Here is a 25,206-nt window from a genome sequence, read left to right on the forward strand (position 1 = left end):
AACCAAAATTGAATAAACCTCAAAAAAATAACTGATATGTAGTTATTTGTTGTATTCATCATTATATTGTTGTTTTTATCATTATATTACTTCATGGTAACTATGGACAAATGGTAAAATTCACATAAATACACTTACTGTTACTTTACCAAGATTTTATAGTTTTCTCTCCACTTTGCTAACTGCCAGTATGTATAAATAGCATTTTAAAAGATAATATTCTCAGGGCCAGTGCTGTAGCCTTAGTATGGCGCCAGCATCCTAGATGGGTACTGGTTCAAATCCTCCTCTTCCAATCCAACTCTCTGCTTATGGCCTGGGAAAACAGTGGAAGATGGCTCAGGTGTTTGGGCCCCTGCATCCATGTGGGAGACCAGGGGGAGGCTCTTGGCTCCTGGCTTTAGATCGGCCCAATTCCAGTCATTGCAGCCATCTGGGGAGTGAACCAGAGGATGGAAAATCTTTCTGTCTCTCCCTCTCTCTATCTGTAACCCTACCTCACAAATAAATAAATAAAATCTTTTTAAACAAGATAATATTCTCAGGGCCAGTGCTGTGACGTAGCAGGTAAAGCCTCCACCTACAGTGCCAACATCCCATATGAGCGTTGGTTCGAGCCCCGGCTGCTCCACTTCTGATCCAGCTCCCTGCTGTGGCCTGGGAAAGCAGTAGAAGATGGCCCAAGTCCTTGGGCCCCTGCACCCACGTGGGAGACCCAGAGGAAGCTCCTGACTTCTGGCTTCGGATCAGTGCGGCTCCAGCCATTGCAGCCAATTGGGGAGTGAACCAGAAGATGGAAGACCTCTCTCTCTCTCTGCCTCTCCTTCTCTCTCTCTGTAACTCTTTCAAATAAATATATCTTTAAAAAAAAAAAGATAATATTCTCAGGTTCAGCTAAAATTCATATTACATATATATCATGTATGCTTTTATACATATACATATATATTTACATGTATACAAACTCATACACAGAGAACTATGTTAAAAAACAACTAATGGGGCCGGCGCCGCGGCTTAACAGGCTAATCCTCCGCCTTGCAGCGCCGGCACACCAGGTTCTAGTCCCAGTCGGGGCACCGGATTCTATCCCGGTTGCCCCTCTTCTAGGCCAGCTCTCTGCTATGGCCCGGGAAGGCAGTGGAGGATGGCCCAAGTGCTTGGGCCCTGCACCCACATGGGAGACCAGGAGAAGCACCTGGCTCCTGGCTTCAGATCAGCACAATGCGCCGGCCACAGCGGCCATTGGAGGGTGAACCAACAGCAAAAAAAGGAATACCTTTCTCTCTCTCTCTCTCTCACTATCCACTCTGCCTGTCAAAAAAAAAAAAAAAAAAACTAATGGAAGAGAGTGTCCAGTTGAGTGGTTAACACACCACTTAGGATACCCACACTTCAGAGTGCCAGGTTCAATGCCAGCCTCAAACTCCAGACTCCAGCTTCTTGCTAATGTAGAACCTGGGAGGCAGTAGAGATAGCTCAAGGTAGTCAAGCAATTGGTTTCCTGCAAACCCCATGGAAGACTTGGATTGAGTTACTGGTTCCCAGATTTATCCCCTTGGCCACTAAAGGTATTTGGGCAGTGAAGCAACAAAGAGGATTCCTCTCTCTCTCTCTCTCCCCCCTCACAAATAAAATAAATAAATTCTTTGAAAAACAACCAATTAATCCATTTGGAAAGCCCGGATACAAGATATCTTGAGTTGGAAAAAAGTGAAAATCTAGGGGGCTTGGGAATTAAATGTGGAATAATGGGAAAAAAAGGAAGAAGTAATTCAAAATGACCCTATTTCCTGGAACTAGAGACTTAGAAATATGGTAGAAATATGAAGTTCTTCTCCATTCCAGGATGAAGTATGATAAATACAATTTTAGATACATATCTGAGCTACTACCAGGATACCCAAGTGCAAAAGTCAAGTGGGCAGATGATAAGGGATTTGGAACTCAGAAGTTAAGACTAGATGTGGATTTGGAAGATATCGGCACGCATGCAGTAGGTAAAATCCTAAAAGTGCCATGAAAGAGAGAAAAGAAGAAACGCATATGGTGAACACTGAGGCTGTCCATACAGTCATCATCTCCCCTTCTTCCTTACTAATAGAAACTTGATTTTCAAAATCAACACACCTTGCCTTTGAGAATGAATCTAATTGGTTTAAGATGATATTCTATTCTCCCATGCTTAAGTCCTGTTAATTTAATCCTGTCTAGTGAGATGTCCATATGTTGGGAGTAACTTCTGGAAAAGATTTTCTACCCTGATAAAAGAGAGAGCTCTATAGAACAAGGTCCTTTTTCCCGCCTCCCTCTTCCATTAGACATGTTCGTGGACTTGGAACTGTGGTCACTGACCTGTAACAATGGGGACAGCACCATCACATGTGAGGAAGGCAGAACAGAGAAGAACCAGCATCTCTAACAATACTGTTACACTAAGAACCGACCTCCATATTTTAAGAATATAAAAAAAGTTGTTATTATTATTATTTTTTTGACAGGCAGAGTGGACAGTGAGAGAGAGGCCATCCTCCACTGCACTCCCGGGCCACAGCAGAGAGCTGGCCTGGAAGAGGGGCAACCGGGACAGAATCCGGCGCCCCGACGGGACTAGAACCCAGCGTGCCAGTGCCGCAAGGCGGAGGATTAGCCTAGTGAGCCGCGGCGCCGACTGTTATTATTATTAAACTACTTTCATTTGGTTTGCTATTACTGGAAGCCAACTCAGTCTAACTGATAGAGTTCATAGAAACTTGGTCTCATGTTTGTTTTACCTTATTATTTCTAGAAGCAACTACTTTACTAGAATTTCCTTACCTAAGTATGGCTACAGGAAGACTAAGACCTGCTTTCTAGTTGTCCTTTGGTTTTAAGACTTAAGAAATATTTTAACTTTAATATATATATATTTTTTTATTTTTATTTTATTTTATTTTTTTTTTGACAGGCAGAATGGATAGTGAGAGAGAGAGAGACAGAGAGAAAGGTATTCCTTTGCTGTTGGTTCACCCTCCAATGGCCGCTGTGGCTGGCGCATCGTGCTGATCCGAAGCCAGGAGCCAGGTGCTTCTCCTGGTCTCCCATGCGGGTGCAGGGCTCAAGCACTTGGGCCATCCTCCACTGCCTTCCCGGGCCATCGCAGAGAGCTGGCCTGAAAGAGGGGCAACCGGGATAGAATCCGGCGCCCCAACCGGGACTAGAACCTGGTGTGCCGGCGCTGCAAGGCGGAGGATTAGCCTGTTAAGCCACGGCACCGGCCTTTAATATATCTTAATATTTTAATAAGTGAAAACAAAATCATGAGCAAGCATACAAATTTAAGAAATTTTAACAATTTAAATTTAAGAAATTTTAACAATTTAAATTTAAGAAATCTTAAAAAATGTAATAGTTGCTCAGTCTGTGATCAGAAGTGAAATATTGAATCATTGTAGAGATATCTTAAAGTATTATTCCCCCAGAGCCAACTGTCCATCATCCTTTACCCCACCTCCCTCACTGCCTAAGTAGCAAGAAGTTCACCACAATGATGATATTCAACAGCCTTACCACTGGACTTGTTAGAATCTATTTCTTCTGTTAACATCTTACATACCAGCTTCCAAATTAAGGAGTATAGAACCAAATCCCTAAAGCCCAAGGTTCAAAAGCAAAAAGCCAAAAGATGTTTCCCTGCCACTGAGTCACTACCCCCTCGACATTGAAAGCTAACTTCACTTGAACTTTTAGGAGTGATGGAATTGTTGGGATAGCAATAAATATCATGATATAAAACATGTTTGTGTGTCTATATATAATCCTTGATTGTGTGATGACTTTGAGTCCATATGCATTTGTAAGAATTGTCCTCTAAGATCCGAACCAGCATTGACTTGTGAATATCTTCTATAAAATAATTACCCAAAATTGAGGATAGGATCTAAGATACAGTCAGGCTAGCATAGCCTACAATGAGATCTTTTCTTTCTTATTTTGGATGTTATACTTTTAAGGCAGCCCAAGCATTAGTTTCTGTTCATTCATATATTTGTAGCCAGCTAAGACCAACAGGTTCTCAGCTAAGTTCAGAACTTTAAATGTAGCCCTGTGAAATTTAATCTTGTTAATTTGGCCTCAAGATCTTTCTAGATTATTCTGGATTTTGATTCTCTTGTTTGATACATTGACTCTCTCTCTTGACTTGTGACTTCTGCAGTTTGGAAAACGTATTTTTATTTTTCTCAGTGTGTTGTAGAGTATAAACAATAGGTTGCAAATGGTTTTACAGTGATTCTGTTTTTATTTTAAATATCTACTATTTGTGTTAAAATCATTGTTGAAAAGTATACTCTAAAATAATATTAGTTCTTACCTCTGAATAATTGAATGATTTGTAAATTACATTTTTAGTTTCATATTTTTCTGATCTTTTAAATGAATGTATGATTATATAATATTCCAATTTATACAAAATTTATTATTTAAAAACATCTCATTGAACTATACATAAAATGAATTTCAATGTATGTAAGTTATACCTCAATAAAGAGGGATCTTTTTCATTTATAGGGAAAAAATGTCCTTATTTCACTTCTAACTTTGTGTAATCAGACATGGGGGTTTTTTGTACTGTCCATCAATCCTGGGCATAAGCTATTCACTTACCTTGAAGTGCTCTACAGGTAATTGGTCTCTGTGGATACGCTGTGTTCTTTCCTCTCTCACTCCCTTTCCTATCTGCTGTTCTCACTAGGAAAAAACACCTTTGCTCCCTCTTCTCTAAAATTACTATCTTGCCTATCTTTCTATCAGAGTGGCTGACAAACAACAGAGGGTCTTATGCAACATTATGTGCAAAAAGGGTACTCCCTGGAGGGTAGCAAAACCACAGCTGTGGAGCACCTGGGGTTCTCTGATAACAGAGCTCTTCCAAAGTATCCAGGCCCAGGCATCATCTCTGGAGACTTGGATTCAGTCTGGGATAGGAACATTTTTTTTTTAAGCTCCAAAGGTAACTATCATATTTAGAATTAAGATATTCCTAGAGTCAAAGATAGTCTCATCGTGAGGTTAACTATGGATACCCTTTGGGCAAATTGATGCAGGGTTAGGAGAAGAAGGAACGCACAGGTCCCATCAATTCAGCAGAGGCCTTCCAACAGCCCCAGGGCACCAGTGGGCCCTGTAGGGAAATAAGGTACCCAACAGCAGAAGTTCCCTTCCATCTCATATACTCGCCTACACTTACACAGACACTGAGGGACCCAGCAGGTATGTACTTGCCCTTGGATTCACACCTTCAGAACATCTGTAACGCTCTGCCTAACTGAGAAAAAAAACCATGAGTGGATTATCCTTACTTACCCTCTCATCTCTCAAAATCCCAAAGCCTACCTGTGGCTCCTAGCTTTGACAAACAAGAGGCCTTGATTTCCAGAGGAACACCCACCTCTCGTTCCCTCCAAAAAATAGAGCTCATTCACAATGCCAGCCCCACTGTTGCCACTTTTACTTAGTGAATTTGTTCCTGGGAGATTAATCTTCCATCCACTGGTTCACTCCCCAACTGGCCGCAACGGCTGGAGCTGCGCCAATCTGAATCCAGGAGCCAGGAGCTTCTTCCAGGTCTCCCAAGCGGGTACAGGGGCCCAAGGACTTGGGCCACCCTCCGCTGCTATCCCAGGCCATAGCAGAGAGCTGGATCAGAAGTGGAGCAGCCGGGACTCGAATCGGTGCCCATATGGGATGCCAGCACTGCAGGTGGCAGCTTTACCTGCTGTGCCACAGCATCGACCCCTGCACTCACATTTTCTTACCCTTCCACCTTCCACCAAGGAACAACACCGCAAGAAGGCATGCCCAGTTGTGAGCCCCTCAACCTTGAACTTCCCAGTCTCCAGACAGTGAGAAAAATTTTTCTGTTTTTCATAAGTTATTCAGTCTCAGATATTCTGTTACAAGAACACAAAACAGAGACAATGACTCACTTTCAAAATGGGCCATAGGGCCAGCGCTGTGGTGCAGCAGGTTAAAGCCCTGGCCTGAAGCACTGGCATCCCGTATGGGCACCAGTTCTAGTCCCGGCAGCTCCTCTACAATCCAGCTCTCTGCTATGGCCTGGAAAAGCAGTAGAAGATGGCCCAAGTCCTTGGGCCCCTGCACCTATGGGAGAGACCTGAAGAAAGCTCCTGGCTCTGGATTGGCACAGCTCCGGCCGTTGCAGCCATCTGGGGAATGAACCAGCAGATGGAAGACCTCTCTCTCTATCTCTACCTTTCTCTGTAACTCTCTTTTTTTTTTTTTTTTTTTTTTTTTTTTTTTTGACAGGCAGAGTGGACAGTGAGAGAGAAAGACAGAGAGAAACGTCTTCCTTTTCCGTTGGTTCACCCCTTAATGGCCGCTGCAGCTGGCATGCTGCAGCCAGCGCACCACGCTGATCCGAAGCCAGGAGCCAGGTGCTTCTCCTGGTCTCCCATGCGGGTGCAGGGCCCAAGGACTGGGGCCATCCTCCACTGCACTCCTGGGCCATAGCAGAGAGCTGGCCTGGAAGAGGGGCAACCAGGACAGAATCCGGCGCCCCAACCGGGACTAGAACCCGCAGGCGGAGGATTAGCCTATTGAGCCGCGACGCCGGCCTTCTGTAACTCTCTTTCAAATAAATAAAAATAAATCTTTAAAAAAAAAATGGGCCAAAGACACATCTTCAAAGATCTACAAATGGCCAACAAGCATGTGAAAAGATGACCAATATTTAAGCCATCTAGGAAATACAAACAAAAGCCACAGTGAGATAGTGCTTCACACCTACTACAATGATTGCAATAAAAAGTGGACCATAACAAATGTTGTTCAGGTTGTAGAGAAATGGGAACCTTCATACACTGCTTGTGGAGATGTAAAATAGTACAACTGCTTCTGGAAACAGTCCGGCAGTTCCTCAAGTGGATACATACAGAGTTACCACGTGACTCAGTAATCTCATTCATAAGTTATTGTCTCAGTCTGTCTTCTATCGCTGTAACAGAACACCTGAAACAGTGTGAGTTAAAAAAGAAAGAGACTTATTTGGGGTCCTAGCTCCAGAAGCTCAGAAGCTCAAGATTAAGCAACTGCCTCTGGTGGGGACTTCATAACATAGCAGAGTCAGATGGGGACACACACACAGAAGAGCAAGCCAGAGGGGCTGGGCTCACTTTAGAATAACCTGCTCTTTTGGGAATTAATCCAGTCCTGTGAGGATTAACCCAGTATCACCAGAAAGGTAGCAACCCCTTTAATGAGTCCTAAGCACCTCTTATCAGTCCCAGCTTCCAACACCACCACAATGTCAATCAAATTTCCAACATGAGTTCCAGGGGGAACAACCATATTCAAACCATAGCATGAGTATTGAAAACAAATATCCATGTGAAAGCTTGTACATTAATGCATCATTATTCACAGCACCCAAAAAATGGAAATAATCTAAATATCCATCAATAGATGAGTGGGCATTATTCATACAACAGAATATTATCCAGCCATAAAAAGAAATGAAGCACTGATACATGCTAAGTACTGATACATGAATAAAGCTTGAAAACAACATGCTAAGTGAAAGAAGCTTGCCATGGACCATGTATTGCATGACTCTGTGTATAGGAAATGTCTAGAACAGGAAAACCTATCAAATAGATTAGAGGTTTCCACGGCCTGGGAGGAGAGAACAGGGAGTGCCTAATAATGACCATGGGGTTTCTGTAGGGGGTGATGAGAACTCTCTACAATAGGAGTGGGTAAATTGTATGGTTTGTGAATATCTCAACAAAGCTGTTATAGTAAAAATAGCAACAGTAATTGCCCAAGTGAAAAGAGGAAGAGGGATTGGATTCCCAGTCGGAGAAAAAAGTATGGCAATAAAATAGCAGAAAAAGCAGTGTGAATGGATAACACTGAGCAAGGGGAGAGGAGTGTGGGGTAAGGGTGAAGAATTAGGCGGAGTCCAGGTCCTGCAGAGGCTTGAGGGCTTTAGCCTTAGAGCAGTCAGAAGCCATTAAATCCACTAGTTTTTTTTTTTTTTTTTTTTTTGACAGGCAGAGTGGACAGTGAGAGAGAGAGACAGAGAGAAAGGTCTTCCTTTTGCCGGTGGTTCACCCTCAAATGGCCGCCGCGGTAGCAGAGAGAGCCACAGTGCTGTCTTAATGGATGAGTTGAGAAGTTAATCTGCCTACGATTTGCCCCCACAGTTCATGTCCTACAAAATACTCCTTCAAATATCCAAAGGATAGAGGAAAGGGTGCAGGACTGGCCTAGTTCCTCCAAAGGCCTGGGACCAATGTGTTTGAGCTTATTTTAAGATTTATTTATTTATTTGAAAGTCAGAGTTATACAGAGAGAGGAGAGACAAAGAGAACTCTTCTTTTTTTTAATTTTTTTTTTTTTTTTTGGACAGGCAGAGTGGACAGTGAGAGAGAGAGACAGAGAGAAAGGTCTTCCTTTGCCATTGGTTCACCCTCCAATGGTCGCCGCGGCCGGCGCACCGCGCTGATCCAAAGGCAGGAGCCAGGTGCTTCCTCCTGGTATCCCATGCAGGTACACTGCACTCCCAGGACACAGCAGAGAGCTGACCTGGAAGAGGGCAACCAGGACAGAATCTGGCGCCCCGACCGGGACTAGAACCTGGTGTGCCGGCGCCGCAGGCAGAGGATTAGCCTGTTGAGCAGCAGCACCGGCCTGAGCTTATTTTAAGAAACATTTCACAACTGGCAGTGTTCTCCAATAACAGGACAGGTGAGACAGCTCCCCAGAACCAGCAGTACTCCTGCCAAAGTGTAATACCTACATGGCATCTATAAAGTTCTCTAGCACTGAATGGGAGGCCAGGCAAGAGGACTTCTAAACTGAAACACATTTAGTCACTAAGATTCTGTGAAGACCAACAGGGCCTCTTCACTTTCCCAAAACTGCCCACAAAGGAGCCCCTTGGCCACTAACAAAGGAGGCTGTTGCTCAACTCCTAGATGTAACCATTAGGCATAAAGTCATAGTCCTGGACAAAGAGTCAAAGTTTTCATCAGAACAATGATCCATTTTCTTATCTTAAATGTGTGTTATACCACTAACGTAAACGTCAACATGTAGGGTAAGTCCAGAAACCCCAGCATAGCTTTCTCCCAACCCCAAAGAGCTGCTGCTATGGCTTCCCGCTCTGCCAAATGCCCAACTAGGGAAGCAAACCTAGGAAAGGGGCCCAGATGTTGACTACCCACCACCACCCCCCCCCCCCCCAGCTCCCAGGGAGGAGGGATCCTGATGCAGAGACGTCCAAGAGCATTGCCCAGAGCTCTCCATGAAAATGGAGAACAACAGAGGGCAAACTTCCAATGAATACATTTAGGACTGAAACAGGGGGAAGAGGCATGTATAGGGACTGGGGACCATTGGGCCTGCCCTCTGCTGTACCCCTTTGGTTAGGCATATGCTCAGCTGATAAGGCCATATGCATAGTGTACATGAAAAGGGAGCTATCCTGAAAGAGTAGAATGTCCCCCAAAAAACTTAGGAACAGAATTACCATATGATTCAACAATACTCCCCTTGGTGTACATACCCAAAACAATTGAAAAGAGGGACTCACAAAGACATTGGTACACCCATGATCACTGAGGTACAGGACGGCTGGGAACTCGTAGCCTCAGGAGGATCCTTGGCTTCAGAGAAAGATAGGAATCAACTGCAAATCTACAAGGTGGAAGGAAGAGAGTTATTAAAGAAAGCAACAAAGAACAGACTTCACAAAGCAGCCCATGCGCTTTCAGGGTCTACATTTACAAGGTCCAAGAGATGTATGTTAATATCGGGCCAAATACTAATAGTGACTTCCAGGCGTTCGGGATCTACCTCTTTTCTCTCCCTGTGTGATCACTTCCTTAGGTGATGCCAACAATTGGCAACTATCTTGGCAAGAGGGGGAGTAATTTTTACCATGCTAATAATCATATTAATCACATATGATGGTATAGTAAGGCTGGAGGTTGGTAGTGGTGAATCTGATCGTCATATCGGAGCCAATTGATTTGAACCTGTTCCCTTGACTGAATATTAGTTTTTCAGCCTGCTTCTGGGTGCGTGGAACAGGGCTTGCCACATACTCTCAACAGCCATATTCACACTAGCCACCAGGGCGAAGCAACCCGAGGGTCCACAGCTGGGTTAGCAGATAAAACATGGGCTAGGCACATAGTGGAACACCACTCCGTGTTAAAGAGCAAGGAAATTCGGGCACATACTACAACACGGGTAAACTTTAAAAATACGTTAAGTAAAGCAAGCAAGTCACGGGTTGTAGACCGTATGATTCCATTTTCACGAGGTAGCTGAAACTGTCGAATTCATAGAGAGAGTGGAACGGGGTTCCCAGAGGCTGGGGGAAGGAGGAGAGTTAGCTCCTCTTGGGGACAGAGCTTCCGTTTGGAAGAAAATGTTTGCAAGACTGAGTGACGGCGGTTGCACAACAATGAGAACGAATTAATGCCTCCGGACAGTACACTTTTTTTTAAGATAACACTTAAGAGTGATTAAATGGGAAATTTTGCTATTTATATTTTACTACAATTAAAAATTTTTTAAAGGAGCCACCCTGCAGTACTAAGAGGCTTTAGATTCATCCCACTCTTACCGAGTAGCGATACCACAGTTTTGCCTTTTATGTATTTATTATTAATAAATAAATTATTATTATTAATTATTAGTAGTAGTATTTATTTTTCCTAGCTCCTCTGGACCTAGAGAGGGACTCAGGTTGTGGCCCCAGCAGCCCCGGAGGACAGCCCTTGTCATTCACCTCAGGGACTCTCGGGGCCTCGGTCGTTCACGCTAACAGACACCACAACCTCCGCCCAGCTGACACAAACTACGAGCGATCCCGCAGACCTCAGGGGCGGGTCCCGGCGGCTCGCGATGGAGCACCGCCTTTAATGCCGGCGTGCGTGCACGTTCTTCCAATCAAAGAGCCCGGAGGGAGGGCTCCGAGAGCCAGAGCCAACCACAAAGCGCCTGTTTCCCGTTGGCCCACCCCTCCCTGCCTTCAACTGGAGAGTTTCAAACCCGCGGGAGCCAATGAGAGGGCGCGGACGCGCGGCGCGTCGGCCAAAGCTCCTGGCGCGGCCTTTGAAGAAAAACTGTCTCGGGAGTCATGGTGGGGCCGGGACGCGGCGCCGCCTCTGCTGCAGCGGGTGAGTATGACCGCGAACCCTGTTTCTTGCCGGCTCTGGAGCACCGTGGGGAAGCGGGGAGGCCGCCGATTGAGTTCTTCCCGCGGAATTTGCCCATCCGCGTGCCTGTCTGCCTCGGTTTCCCCTGGGCGTGGAGTTCAGGCCCCGGCCCCACAGGGACGCGTCTGGAACCGGGATGTGGGTGGCTGTGCGGAGGCCCAGAGGCCTCACGAGCGCCTTCCCAGTGGTTCTCGCTGCCGCCCTGCAGAACGATGTCATTATCACCAGTGGGAAGCGACGCGCTCCTTCGACCCGGATCTGGCACCGGGCGCAGCCGGGCGTGGTCCCCTGTGCCCGAGGTTTGACAGCTGCCCAGAGGTGGGATCCGACCGGAGCCCGGGTCGTCTGCGGCCTGGAAGTTGACTGATTAAATCTGCACCGAGGGCTGAGGAGCCTACGCTCCCTGAGCTCTTAGACCTGGGACCTTTTCCCCGCCCCCTAAAATACTGCTCAGATGCCACCTGCTCCAGGGTGCACGCGGTGTTTTGATTGTCGCATCAGTTGTACGGGTTGAGGCTACTAGGTCCTGGGCATTTGGAATGACAGCACTTAAAGGGGGCGTTGCTGTCCCCATGTTATAGGCCCTCAGCAGCAGGGTCTGCTAACTTGGTAGAAGTCACAGAACTGGGTGCCCACCCCAGATGTCAGACTCCACAGCAACTTGCTCTGTACCCTGGCTCCCATGGACCCAAGATGCGTTTCTCACCGCTGGCTCATGAGGCACCTCAGGCCAGATGAGGTGATTGTAGTTTTTGCATTCCCTGTAGTTTTTTTTTTTTTTTTCTTTAATCATCATTTGGCTTTAGCCTTTTCCCACCACCTACTCCCTTCACCCATTCCCCACGTCTGAACTCCATACTTCTGTTATTGAATCTAATTCTATAGTACCCTAGATTTTGCTTTCTAGTATAATTCTGTCTATGCTTTATCTCCACAACTGGATTGAAATCAGAAATACAGGTTGATTAGCCTTTATCCAAAATGCCTGGGAACAGAAATGTTTTTGATTTCTACTCTTTAGGGATTTGTGAATATTCGCGTGTGCGTAATGATATATCGTAGGGATCGAACCTAAGTCCAAGCATGGAATGCATATACACCTTAAGCACATAGCAGAAGGGCATTTTACATAATATTTTTAGAGTACCTGTGTTTGGACCTGTCACATGAGGTCAGATGTGGAATCTTCCACTTGTGGTCTTATGTCAATATTCACAAAGTTTGGGGTTTAAAACGTTTTGGACTTATCGATTAGGGATGCTCAACCTGAATTGATTTTTCATCCCCTCACAAATGCCTTGCAGAGAAAGTCATGTATGTTTGCTTTAGCCACTAACCTGCCCTATATTTTCCTTAATCCTAAAGGAAACCATAGAAGGGTTTATGGGTAAAAATCTTCACCCCTCTCAGAAAAAAAGCGAACTAAGACCAGGCCTGGTTCACTGGCTCAAATGGGCCAGTAACAAAATCTCTTCATACTAAGCATAGTGTGTTATACCTGAGAACAGGAGCTATGAACAAGGGCTCTGGGGTTAGATAAGCCTCTTTTTGAATTCTGGCCTTGCCACATATTAGCCAGGTAATTTTAGGCAAGTCTTTTGCCATCACAGGATTTCAGACTAGAAAATATCTCATAGTATTGTTGTGTGGATTCTGAGAAATAACTGTAGGGGCCAGCGTTGTGGCATAATGGGTAAAGCCACCACCTGTGAGACCAGCATCCCATAAGGGTGGCAGTTCGTGTCCCAGCCGTTCCACTTCCAATCCAGCTCCCTGCTAATGGCCTGGGAAAAACAGCAGAAGATGGTCCAAGTACACGGGCCCCTGCCACCCATGTGGGAGACCCAGAAGAAGCTCCTGGCTCCTGGCTGAATGAACCAGTGGATGGAAGACCCCTCTCTCTGTCTTCTCTCTCTTACTCTGACTTTCAAAATAAATAAGTAAATATTTAAAAAAAAAAAAGTAAGTGTAAAGAGCTTAGTATAGGGCCTGGCATATGAATGATATTGTTGATGTTGTTATTCACTTGAAAGTAAACTTTCAGCACGAGGGATTTTATCCTATCTCTGTGCAAAGCCAGAATCTGAAAAGTGCTCTCTTTTATAATGTGAATGAAACTGGTTAAAGTCTTAGACAAAATCTCTGTTGTCCATGTGCTTGCCTGTTTTACAGAAGAACGGCAGCGAAAGCTCCAGGAGTACCTAGCAGCCAAGGGAAAATTGAAGAACCAGAACACCAAGTGAGTTTGCCCACCCACAGTTACTCCAGCTTTGTTGCCCTTGTTGCTAACAGCAATGTAAAGCCTTTTCCAAACATTGCCCTTGGGCCTGCAGTCTACTCAAACTGCACGGGGATCCCTTGATAACTGCAAAGGGCGTCTCAGTCCAAGTACCACCCAGACACCTGGGCAATGCCGAGTCAGCTGGCAGAGATTGAAGCAGGATTGTTGTGACAGCCTCCAAAGGAAGGAGGAGAGATCAACAGTGTTACCATGCGGGAAGCTTTTCTTCTCTCTGCCTTTTCTCCTGGGGAACTTGATTCCCATGAATGCACTTTTGGTCCAGGATTGGATGACCCTGGTTCTGGGGTTTCTCGCTAGCGCAGGAGAGCCCGTCACCATCAGCCCTCCACAGTGACACACTGACATTCCCCGGCCTGCTGGTGCTTTTTGCTCATCTTCTTAGCATTTGCTCTTGGAATAAACAGAACTGTGATCACCTCACTTTTAACCTCTTTCAGCATCTTACTGTCCCCATGGAGGGTGTTTTTTATTTCTCTTGCTTAGCATTGCTGTATTTTCTCCCCCACTTGAGTAGCTATATTTCTATTTAAAAATTTATTTTTTTATATAAGTTAGTTTTTCCCCTTTATTTTACCTGGGGTTTTTACTCCTCTGCATTTCCTTGATTAAATGAACTTAATTCATTTAGTCAACAATATTCGTTTAGTGTCTAGAATGTACCAATCAGTGTTGCTGCTGGAGATGTGGTGCATAAGCCTCCCAGGGCTTATGTTCTAGATGAGTGAGAAATAGTAAATAAGTCACTATCAAAATCCCTGTTAGTCTAGGCTTTGTTTTTGGTGCATAGAAATTGAATCCTAAATTCTCCTCTGTTCTCATATCTTTTTTTTTTTTAATTTTTCTATCTCACTGATTACATTTTATGTATATTTCTATTCTTAAACTATATCATGTTTTCCCTCTGAAAATTCACTATCTTAAGATGTTTTAAAGAAGGAAATTTGTTTTAGAAAGTTGATTGTATTAATCAGCTTTGTGTTATCACAACAAAATAGCTGAGGCAACAAGCTGATGAAGAGAAAAGGTTTATCTAGCCTACAACTTTGGAAGTTCAAAGTCCAAACTGCATGGAGCAGGCTTTGGTTCCGGTGAGGAACCTGTGGCAGGTGGTGAATACATATAGAAGGATCACATAGTGGTCAGGAAGCAGAGAGAGGGGTTGGGCCCAAACTCAGACTTTTATAACCCTCTTGTGAGAATTCAGGAGGTCACATGAGAGCTATGTATCACCAGTATCTGCCACATTGCAGTGTTTGAGGAATAATTTTAAATGAATAAGACTGCAAATATGAAAAAAATGCACATTAGTATTATTAAAATGGTACATTGTGCATAGGTTATCTCTAAAAGGATCACACACACACTGCTTGGAATACCCACATCTCATACTGGAATGTCTGCTTCAAGTCCCAGTTGTTTCACTTTCAATCCAGCTTTCTGCTAATGGACACCCAGGGAGGCAGCAGATAATGGCTTAAGTACTTAGATCCCTGCCATCCACACGGAGACCCAGAAGGAGTTCAGTCTCCTGGCTTCATTCTGTCTTGTCCAGCTCTGGTTGCTGCAGGGTTATCTGGGGAGTGCACCAATGGATGGAAGATACCGTGTGCTCACACTCTCTCTTTCTAACTCTTCTTCTGCCTCACAGATGAAATAAAAATATATAATTTTTTAAATGATAAAAAAGCATGGGTAAGAACAATTTTGGGTCTCCTAGGAGAATACAGGACTAAGGACAGTATGATAAGGAGACTTTTTATTGATTATAACTTTGATTTGTTTTACCATATATAGAAATTCTAATGGTTTAAAATTCTAATCATAATCGTTAATCACTGTGCTTCCTAAACCTTGCTAATACTTCTATACTAAGGATTAACTTTATTTTTTCTTTCATAGGCCTTATCTAAAAGCCAAGAATAGTTGCCCAAATCCACCACCTTCTCAATCTGTAAGTAGAGGTTGGTCTTCTAAGAAATATCTATTTTGGAAATATGATTATCAATAAAATAATAAAAGTGTTAGCAACCTAAGAACATATATAATTCAAAGATGTTTCTCATAGGACAGTTTGGTTTAATAAGAGAATCTTTTTTTGAAAAATATGGCACAGGGGCTGGCACTGTGGAATAGTGGATAAAGCTGCCACCTGCAGTGCCGGCATCCCATGTAGGCACCAGTTCAAGTCCCGGCTGCTCCTCTTCCAATCCAGCTCTCTGCTATGGTCTGGGAAAGCAGTGGAAGATAGACCAAGTCCTTGGGCCCCTGCTCCCACATGGGAGACCCAGAAGAAGCTCCAGGCTCCTCAGATCAGCTCAGCTCCAGCCATTGTATACATTTGGGGAGTGAGCCAGTGGATGGAAAACCTCTCTCTGTCTCTCCCTCTCTTTGTAACTCTGCCTTTCAAATAAATAAATAAATACTAAAAAAAATTATAGCATATTGTAGTTTAGCTTTATTAACTGAAAGAAATCTTAAGTAGACTTTGGTCCTCTTAATAGCTAGCATTTATTGATGGTTTACTATGTGCCTAGCACTTTCTGACTTGCAGTACCTCGTTGAGTCCTCAAGACTTAGGAAGTAGGCACTGTTCGTAGCCCATTTTACAGATGAGGGAACAGAGTCACAGAAAGGTTAAGTGATGTCCCAGTGTCACATTGCTGGTAAGTAGCAGAGGTGACAGCCTGTAGTTTTAACCACTTTAGTAGGCCTCTATTAAGTATCTCGGTGATCTTGAAAAGAAAACACCTATGTTGGATCTTCCAAGCTACTTAAATATGCTTCCGAAGCAATTCAGGTAGAGAGCAGATAGAATGGAAAAGATCCTTAACATACTTAAGGTATAAGTGGGAGAAAGTGGCCTTCTGAAAAAGGAAAAATTCTTTATTTGTAATAAAATAACCCATAAAAATGCCACCTTTAGTTCTTTAAACTATAGCTTTAATTTCTAAAGTGTAACTGAAATTGTGTTACCCAAAGTGAGAAATTGGTGCCAATTTTAATAAGCTTTAATGGTGCCATCACTATATATAAATGAGATATATATATATATATATATCTCACACATTGTGAGAGCACTTCAAAAAGTTTGTCGAAAAATGAAATCAAAAGGTACATTTATTTTGGTGCAAAAAATTTTAAATCCATGCATAGTCTTGTCATGGTGTGCATTTTCTATGAACTCTTCTGAACCTGCTATGTATACATATATATGCATACATGGACATAAATATGCCATTTTGTGTATAATATTAGACACTGGAAGATAGAAAAATGTATACAAGGAAAAATTGGTTCATTATGATGTGAGCACTTGGGAAGCACTTGGTTAGAGTTCTGTTTTATGCAGATTGAACCAGTGTAGGGTGCAAGTCTCAAGGGAAAAATCTACAAAGAAGCCTTCATTCAGAGTTGCAGAGAATTCTCCAGAAGCTGACAATACTGACTTCAATAAAGCATCTATTAATTGAGAATAATACCTGCCTTTTCTGCTTTATACAGTTGTAAAGATGAAAATAAAGACGGGATGGAAATTACAGAATATAGGAACACTGTGCATATAGTAGTCATCATTATAGTTGTATCATGCTTTATAGTTTATAAGCATTTTTGATATCTAACAGTAACAGCTGACAATTTAAGTGCTTATTTTCTTCTAGCTACTAGGCAAGACACATGCAAAACAACCTTGTAAGATTGGCCCCGTGGTTTAATGTCCAAACCAGGACACTGTGAGAGATGCTACTAATAATTATGTTGGACCAAAAAGCATAAATCAAAACTGTCACGTGAAAACTGGAATACATGGCACTTTTCCTGTGAGATAGATATTATTATTAGTAGTAGTATTCCCATACAAATGAGAGAACCAAGACTCAAATTAAGTACTTGACCAAAGCCGGCGCCGCGGCTCACTAGGCTAATCCTCCGCCTGCGGTGCCGGCACCCCGGGTTCTAGTACCAGTCGGGGCGCCGGATTCTGTCCCTGTTGCTCCTCTTCCAGGCCAGCTCTCTGCTGTGGCCTGGGAGTGCAGTGGAGGATGGCCCAAGTGCTTGGGTCCTGCACCCACATGGGAGACCAGGAGAAGCATCTGGCTCCTGGCTTTGGATCAGCATAGTGCGCCAGCCACAGTGGCCATTGCGGGGTGAACCAACAGCAAAGGAAGACCTTTCTCTCTGTCTCTCTCTCTCACTGTCCACTCTGCCTGTCAAAAAAAAAAAAAAAAAAAAAGGTACTTGACCAAAATTACACTGCCAGTAAAGATCAGATCCAGAACTTGAGCAGGACTTTTCCAGAGTGTTGGGCGTTTTTTATTGTTGGTTTTTAAAATTTATTTATTTATTTATTTATTTGAGAGGCAGAGTTAAAGACAAAGAGAGGGAGAGACAGAGAGAGATCATCCATCCCCTGGTTCGCTCTCCAAATGGCCGCAACAGCTGGAGCTGAGCCAATCCAGAGCCAGAAGCCAGGAGCTTCTTCCGGATCTCCTACAAGTGTGGAGGGGCCCACGCACTTGAGCCATCTTCCACTGCTTTCCCAGGCCATAGCAGGGAGCTGGGTTGGAAGCAGGGCAGCCAGGATGTAAACCGGTGCCCATATGGGACGCTGGTGCCGCAGGTGGAAGCAACTCCTTCATTTTCTAAGTCAGTGAGCTTGAGCAAGTTGTTTATCTGTAAAACAGATATAATAGGCTACATCTCGTAGATTGTTTAAAAGTATGTGTTTAATAAATGTTGAAATGTGGGGCCAGCGCCATGGCTCACTTGGTTAATCCTCCGCCTTGCAGCGCCGGCATCCCATATGGGCACCAGGTTCTAGTCCCGGCTGCCCCTCTTCCAATCCAGCTCTCTGCTGTGGCCCGGGAGGGCAGTGGAGGATGGCCCAAGTGCTTGGGCACCTGCACCCGCGTGGGAGACCAGGAAGAAGCACCTGGCTCCTGGCTTTGGATCGGCTCAGCGCCAGCCGTAGCAGCCATTTGGGGGGTGAACCAACGGAAGGAAGACCTTTCTCTCTGTCTCTCTCTCTCTCACTGTCTATAACTCTACCTGTCAAATAAAAAATAAATAAATAAATGTTGAAATGCACTTAGAATGCTTGCAGATTGGGATATGTATACTTGAGGTGCCTAATGGGTACATAGACATACATTTTAATCAATTTCAGATCATCAGCTTTCTCTTTTTTTAAGATTTATTTATTTATTTGAAAGGCAGAGTTAGAGAAAGGTATCTTTCATCTGCTGGCTCACTCTTCAAATGGCCGCAACCACTGGCACTGGGCCAGGCCAAAGCCAGGATCCTCTGGGTTTCCCACCTAAGTACTTGGTTTCCCACCAAGTACTTGGACCATCTTCTGCTGGCTTCCCATGCATGTTAGCAGGAGTTGGATTGGAAATGGAGTAGCTGGGACTTAAACCAGTGCTCATATGGAATGCTGGTGTTGAAGGTTGCTGCTTAACCCACTGAGCCACAATGCCAGCCCCCTCATCAGTTTTTATATGTGCTTTTACCTAACATTTTTTTGAAAAATTGTTTCACATGCAGATTCTCCTTTCCCATCTCCCTTGGCACTATTGTCTTTCTTCTACTCTTCAGTTCTTTCTTTCTCTGCCTGTTTTAGGCAAACCACTCACCCATCTCCTTCCTAATTATAATATGATACTCTACCGTGGGATAGAAATACCTTTATGGGGGCCAGCGCTGCGGCTCAATAGGCTAATCCTCCGCCTGCGGTGCCGGCACACCAGGTTCTAGTCCTGGTCGGGGCGCCAGATTCTGTCCTGGTTGCCCCTCTTCCAATCCAGCTCTCTGCTGTGGTCCGGGAGTGCAGTGGAGGATGACCCAGGTCCTTGGGCCCTGCACCCGCATGGGAGACCAGGATAAACACCTGGCTCCTGGCTTCAGATCAGCGCGGTGCGCCGGCCACAGCCGGCGGCCATTGGGGCATGAACCAACGGTAAAGGAAGACCTTTCTCTCTGTCTCTCTCTCTCACTGTCCACTCTGCCTGTCAAAAAAAAAAAAAGAAAGAAAGAAAGAAATACCTTTATGGTACAAAATCAGGGACAATTTGAAATAATGGTTTCCATCTGGTAGAACATCAAATTATTGCTGAGAGATTATTGGCATATACTTCTACATAAGTTCAGAAAATGGAATATTAACTGCTGTAACAAATCTAGTCTTCTCTGCAAAACTTGTGAACAAGTTTTCTCAATGTTTTTATGTAAGGAATCAAGCTGATAAAGAACCCTGTCTCATTCTAGCAATAATAATACTGCATACAGAGTATGGAAGCAAAACTATTTTTTAAGCCACTGATAATATATATATTCTACAGCACTTCCCAGCCCTGCTAGAGCTCTTATTTCCTTATACCATAATTTCTTGTGTTTATGTTTTTTCTACTAGAGGTCTTCAGGGGCAGGCGTCATCTCTTGTCCTCATGTCTCCAGGAGTCTAGCACAGTGCCTGCTATACAGACAACATTCAATAAATATCTCTTGACTTAAACCCTAGTTATATCCTCTGTGAATGTTCTGCCTTTTCCTACTTCATTTATGCAGAATGAAGAGACCAAATTCACTTTAAATCAATTAATCCTTCTTGTACATTCTGTCTTTGCTTTGTTTTGTTTAGGAACTTGATCCCTCAGTTCTTAGGTGGAATGAAAGAGACCAGTTGTTAGAGACCATGGTTTAGAGCAGAAGTTCTAACTCCAACCCTGCCTAACCTTGGGCATCTCACTTTCCCTCTCAAAGGGACTTAATGATCTTTAAAATCTCTTCAGATGCTAACGGTCTGTATTTGCATTTGGTTGCTAGCCTGATAACTCTTCTAAGCCCAGATTTTTCTCTCATTGGAGTACTTGAAACTGCTTGACCTACCACCTGTAATAAGTTAGCCAGGTTAGGCTGATTGAAAGTGAAGATGTAAAAAATGTACCAGAGAGAAAATACTCGCAATTCATGTTCCTGATAAGGATCTGGTATCCAGGATACATATAAAAACTCTTACAACTCAACAATTGAAAGACAAATGATGCAATTTAAAGATGGACAAAGGATCTGAATAGATGTTTCTCCAAAGATGTACCAATGGCTAATCAAGGCGTAAGAAAGTGCTCAACTTTTTAACCATCTGTGAAATACAAATCAAAACCACAATGAAAGGGGTCAGCATTTGGTGGCCTAGTGGTTAGGACAATGTTTGGGATGCCCACATCCCATGTCAGAGTTCCTGGGTTTGAGTCCCTGCTCCACTCCTCGTTCCAGCTTCCTGCTAATACACACCCTGGGAGATAGCAAGTGATGGCTCAAGTAGTTGGGTTCCTGCCATACCTGCAAGGGACCTGGTTTTAGCTCCTAGTTCCCAGCCTCAACCTTGCCAAGCCCAACTGGAGACATACTTTTAAGTTTTTGCCAAATTCTTTCCGAATGATTTTTTTTACTGTGGGTCCTCCAGAATCCACAATGACTTGCCCAGTTATTTACCATGTCAATTCTGAGCCTTCAAAGTTTGCTATAACCTAGTCCCAACTTCCTGGATTTTTACTGTATAAAACACTAGGAGGAATTAGTTGGGAGGTACCCTAATATAAGGGGTTGCTAAGAGGACATTTGGTTGGGACATATGGGCACTCAGCAGATACTATTAGATTGAGGTAGATTCATGTTTTTAAAAGTTTGTTTGTTTATTGGAAAATCAGAGTTACACAGAGAAAGGAGAGAGAGAGAGAGAGAGAGGTCTTCCATCCTCTGGTTCACTCCCCAATTGGCTGCAACAGCAGAAGCTGCACTGATCCGAAGCCAGGAGTTTCTTCTGGGTCTCCCACATGGGTGTAGAGGCCCAAGGACTTGGGCCATCCTCCACTGCTTTCCCAGGCCATAGCAGAGAGCTGGATCAGAAGTGGAACAGCCAGGAATCAAACTGGCGCCCATATGGAATGCTGGCACTGCAGGCAGCAGCTTTACCTGCTATGCCACAGCGCCGGCCCCCAAATTCATTTTTTAAATAGAAATCTTTAAATATTATATATACATAATATATAATAATATATAATATGATATGCTATGGTATATATTATATATAATATAACATATATAATAATATTTATATGTATATATTACTTTATATATTTACAGATCTTCTCAGTCTGTCAAAGATTCTGATATATTTCTATAGGAACTCAAGTTATGAAAACCACCTAATAGTATTTCTTTACTTCTTCAGGATTCATCTTTCTTAAGTGAAATTCTACATAAAATAATTTTTCTAGCATGTATTTTTGTTTTTTTTGTTTTGTTTTGTTTTGTTTTTAAAGATTTATTTATTTGAAAGACAGAGTTACACAGAGAGAGAGCTTCTATCCATGGATTCACCTCGCAAATGGCCACAATGGCCAGGGCTAGGCCAATCCAAAGCTAGGAGCCAGGAGCTTCTTCCACATCTCCCACGAACACTTGGGCCATCTTCTACTGCTTTCCCAGGCACATTTGTAGGGAGCTAGATCAGAAATGGAGCAGCCAGGACTCGAACCAGCACCCATACGGATTGCTGGTGCCTCAGGCTGCAGCTTGACCTACTACACGATAGTGCCGACCCATCTAGTATGTGTTTTAAAAGTTATTTTATCCTTGCTTTAAAAACAACTATTATGCTTTTTTTCAACTTATTTCTTTGTCTTTTTAGACTCTTAGACCCACAAAGAATGTTACCAGCCATGTTGCTTTGCCTATCAAAACTTCAAGGCCCATCAGCATTAAACTACAACCCAGACCAGACAATATCACAAGGTCCCAGAAGCCAAAGTTGGAGCCACCCAAACTTCTGGGCAAAAGACTGACTTCAGGATGTGTTTCTTCTAACCCAAGCTGTCAGCCTCCTGGTAAGAGTCACCAGCAGCATGAAGCCGGACCATCCACAGCAGAACTGTCAGGAAAACCAGAGGGGTCACTTAATATACAGCAGCTGGAACCCACAGAGCAGCAGGTGACCGATCCAGGACATGCTAAATGTACAGACTCTGTGGACAATACCCATGTTGAAAAGGAATCTTCAGATAGCGTTCTGAAAGAGAGAAACAAAGAGAACTTGCCCCAAACTTTATCAGAACCTCAGAGGAAACCAGATCCTGAATTATGTATTGTAAGTAAGGCAAAGACTAACTGTTATAATCAAACCAAGAACAGTTTTGCTCCTAAAAAGGCTGTGGGGAAAAGTTCGGTGAATAGCACAGTTCTGAAAGACAGAGTTAATAAACAAACTGTAGGAGAAACACGAATCAGGACTGTACCAGTGAAGTCACAGCAGCTCTCTAGAGGAGATGTTGTAAGGCCAGGAGGAAAACCCTCAAGGACAGTTCCCACTCATGGTATTCGAACCCTTAGTAGGAACCAAACATCAAAGAAGCCAGAGGTCAAGGATACAAAGGCTGACAGGGGTAACCATGGAAGACCAAGTGAAGCTAAGTTACAGTCAAAACCCTTTACTGAACAGAAAGCAAAACATACCAAACCCAGGACATACCCCAATGTTGTTCAGGGAGTATGTAATAGACATACGAGCATCAGGCAAGACCAGAAATCCACACAGCCTTGTTTTAGACCCCAGACATCATGCATACTGCAAAAAACAAAAGCAATAAACCAGAAGCCTACTCTGACAGTTCGCAGCTTTCATTCAGTCATTCCAAGCACCCCCAACTTAAGAGCAAATAGAACCAATGACAATAAGTATGGCAACAGTCTTCAACAAAAAGCACAGACTTTGGACTCCAAGTTGAAAAGGGCTCCTCCTCAGAACAGTTTTCTGAGCAAGACAGCTCCCAAACCTCAAGCTGGAGTCACAGCCACGAATAGGAGCAGAGTCTTAACTGGAGCACAAACTAATCCAAATATTAAAAAGAAGGCAACAGCAGAAGATCGAAGGTACTTTGCTTTTTTTTTTAACTTTTATTTAATGAATATAAATTTCCAAAGTACAGCTTATGGATTACAATGGTTTTCCCCCCCTATAACTTCCCTCCCACCCGCAACCCTCCCCTCTTCCGCTCCCTCTCCTCTTCCATTCACATCAAGATTCATTTTCAATTCTCTTTATATACAGAAGATCAATTTAGCATATATTAAGTAAAGATTTCAACAGTTTGCACCCACACAGAAATACAAAGTATAAAATACTGTTTGAGTACTAGTTATAGCATTAAATCACAATGTACAACACATTAAGGACAGAGATCCTACATGAGGAGTAAGTGCACAGTGACTCCTGTTGTTGACTTAACAAATTGACACTCTTGTTTATGGCGTCAGTAATCACCCTAGGCTCTTGTCATGAGTTGCCAAGGCTATGGAAGCCTTTTGAGTTCACCAGCTCTGATCTTATTTAGACAAGGTCACAGTCAAAGTGGAAGTTCTCTCCTCCTTTCAGAGGAAGGTACCTCCTTCTTTGATGACCCATTTTTTTTGGCAGGCAGATTGGACAGTGAGAGAGAGACAGAGAGAAAGGTCTTCCTTTGCCATTGGTTCACTCTCCAATGGCCGCCACGGCCAGCGCGCTGCAGCCAGCGCACTGCGCTGATCCAAAGGTAGGAGCCAGGTGCTTCTCCTGGTCTCCCATGGGGTGCAGGGCCCAAGCACTTGGGCCATCCTCCACTGCACTCCCTGGCCACAGCAGAGAGCTGGCCTAGAAGAGGGACAAGCGGGACAGAATCCAGTGCCCCGACCGGGACTAGAACCCTGTGTGCCAGCACCACAGGCGGAGGATTATCCTCTTGAGCCATGGTGCCAGCTGATGACCCATTCTTTCCACTGGGATCTCACTCGTAGAGATCTTTCATATAGGTTTGGTTTTTTTTGTTTTTGTTTTTGCCAGATTGTCTTGGCTTTCCATGCCTAAATATTCTCATGGGCTCTTCAGCCAGATCTGAATGCCTTAAGGGCTGATTCTGAGGCCAGAGTGCTACTTAGGACATCTGCCATTCTATGAGTCTGCTGTGTATCCCGCTTCCTGTGTTGGATTGTTCTCTCCCTTTTTTATTCTATCAGTTAGTATTAGCAGACACTAGTCTTGTTTATGTGATCCCTTTGACTCTTAGTCCTATTATTATGATCAATTGTGAACAGAAATTGATCCCTTGGACTAGTGAGATGGCATTGGTACACGCCACCTTGATGGGATTGAATTGGAATCCCCTGGCACGTTTCTAACTCTACCATTTGGGGCAAATCTGATTGAGCATGTCCCAAACTGTACATCTCCTCCCTCTCTTATTCCCACTCTTATATTTAATGGGGATCACTTTTCAGTTAAATTTCAACACTTAAGAATAATTGTGTATTAATTACAGAGTTCAACCAATAGTATTAAGTAGAACAAAAAAAAAATACTAAAAGAGATAAAGTATTAAGTTGTTCATCAACAGTCAGGACAAAGGCTGATCAAGTCACTGTTTCTCATAGTGTCCATTTCACTTCAACAGGTTTCCTTTTTGGTGCTCAGTTAGTTGTCACCAATCAGGGAGAACATATATTTGTCCCTTTGGGACTGGCTTATTTCACTCAGCATGATGTGTTCCAGATTCCTCCATTTTGTTGCAAATGACCGGATTTCATTGTTTTTTACTGCTGTATAGTATTCAATAGAGTACATGTCCCATAATTTCTTTATCCAGT

At 43.6% G+C, this 25,206-nt stretch overlaps 1 protein-coding gene across 1 annotated transcript in view; it reads left to right on the forward strand.

Moving 5' to 3' along the window:
• The first annotated feature begins 11,104 nt into the window (after window positions 1–11,104).
• CKAP2L (cytoskeleton associated protein 2 like) overlaps window positions 11,105–25,206 on the forward strand; it is a 31,617-nt gene continuing 17,515 nt past the window's right edge. Inside the window, exons 1-4 of the mRNA XM_062209834.1 lie at window positions 11,105–11,192; window positions 13,404–13,470; window positions 15,433–15,484; window positions 22,223–23,460. Of these exons, the coding sequence (XP_062065818.1) occupies window positions 11,153–11,192; window positions 13,404–13,470; window positions 15,433–15,484; window positions 22,223–23,460 (1,397 nt within the window). The 5' untranslated portion in view covers window positions 11,105–11,152. The remainder of the gene's footprint in view (window positions 11,193–13,403; window positions 13,471–15,432; window positions 15,485–22,222; window positions 23,461–25,206) is intronic.

This window comes from Lepus europaeus, chromosome 13 (genome assembly GCF_033115175.1).
Source record: "Lepus europaeus isolate LE1 chromosome 13, mLepTim1.pri, whole genome shotgun sequence".
Classification (NCBI taxonomy): domain Eukaryota; kingdom Metazoa; phylum Chordata; class Mammalia; order Lagomorpha; family Leporidae; genus Lepus; species Lepus europaeus.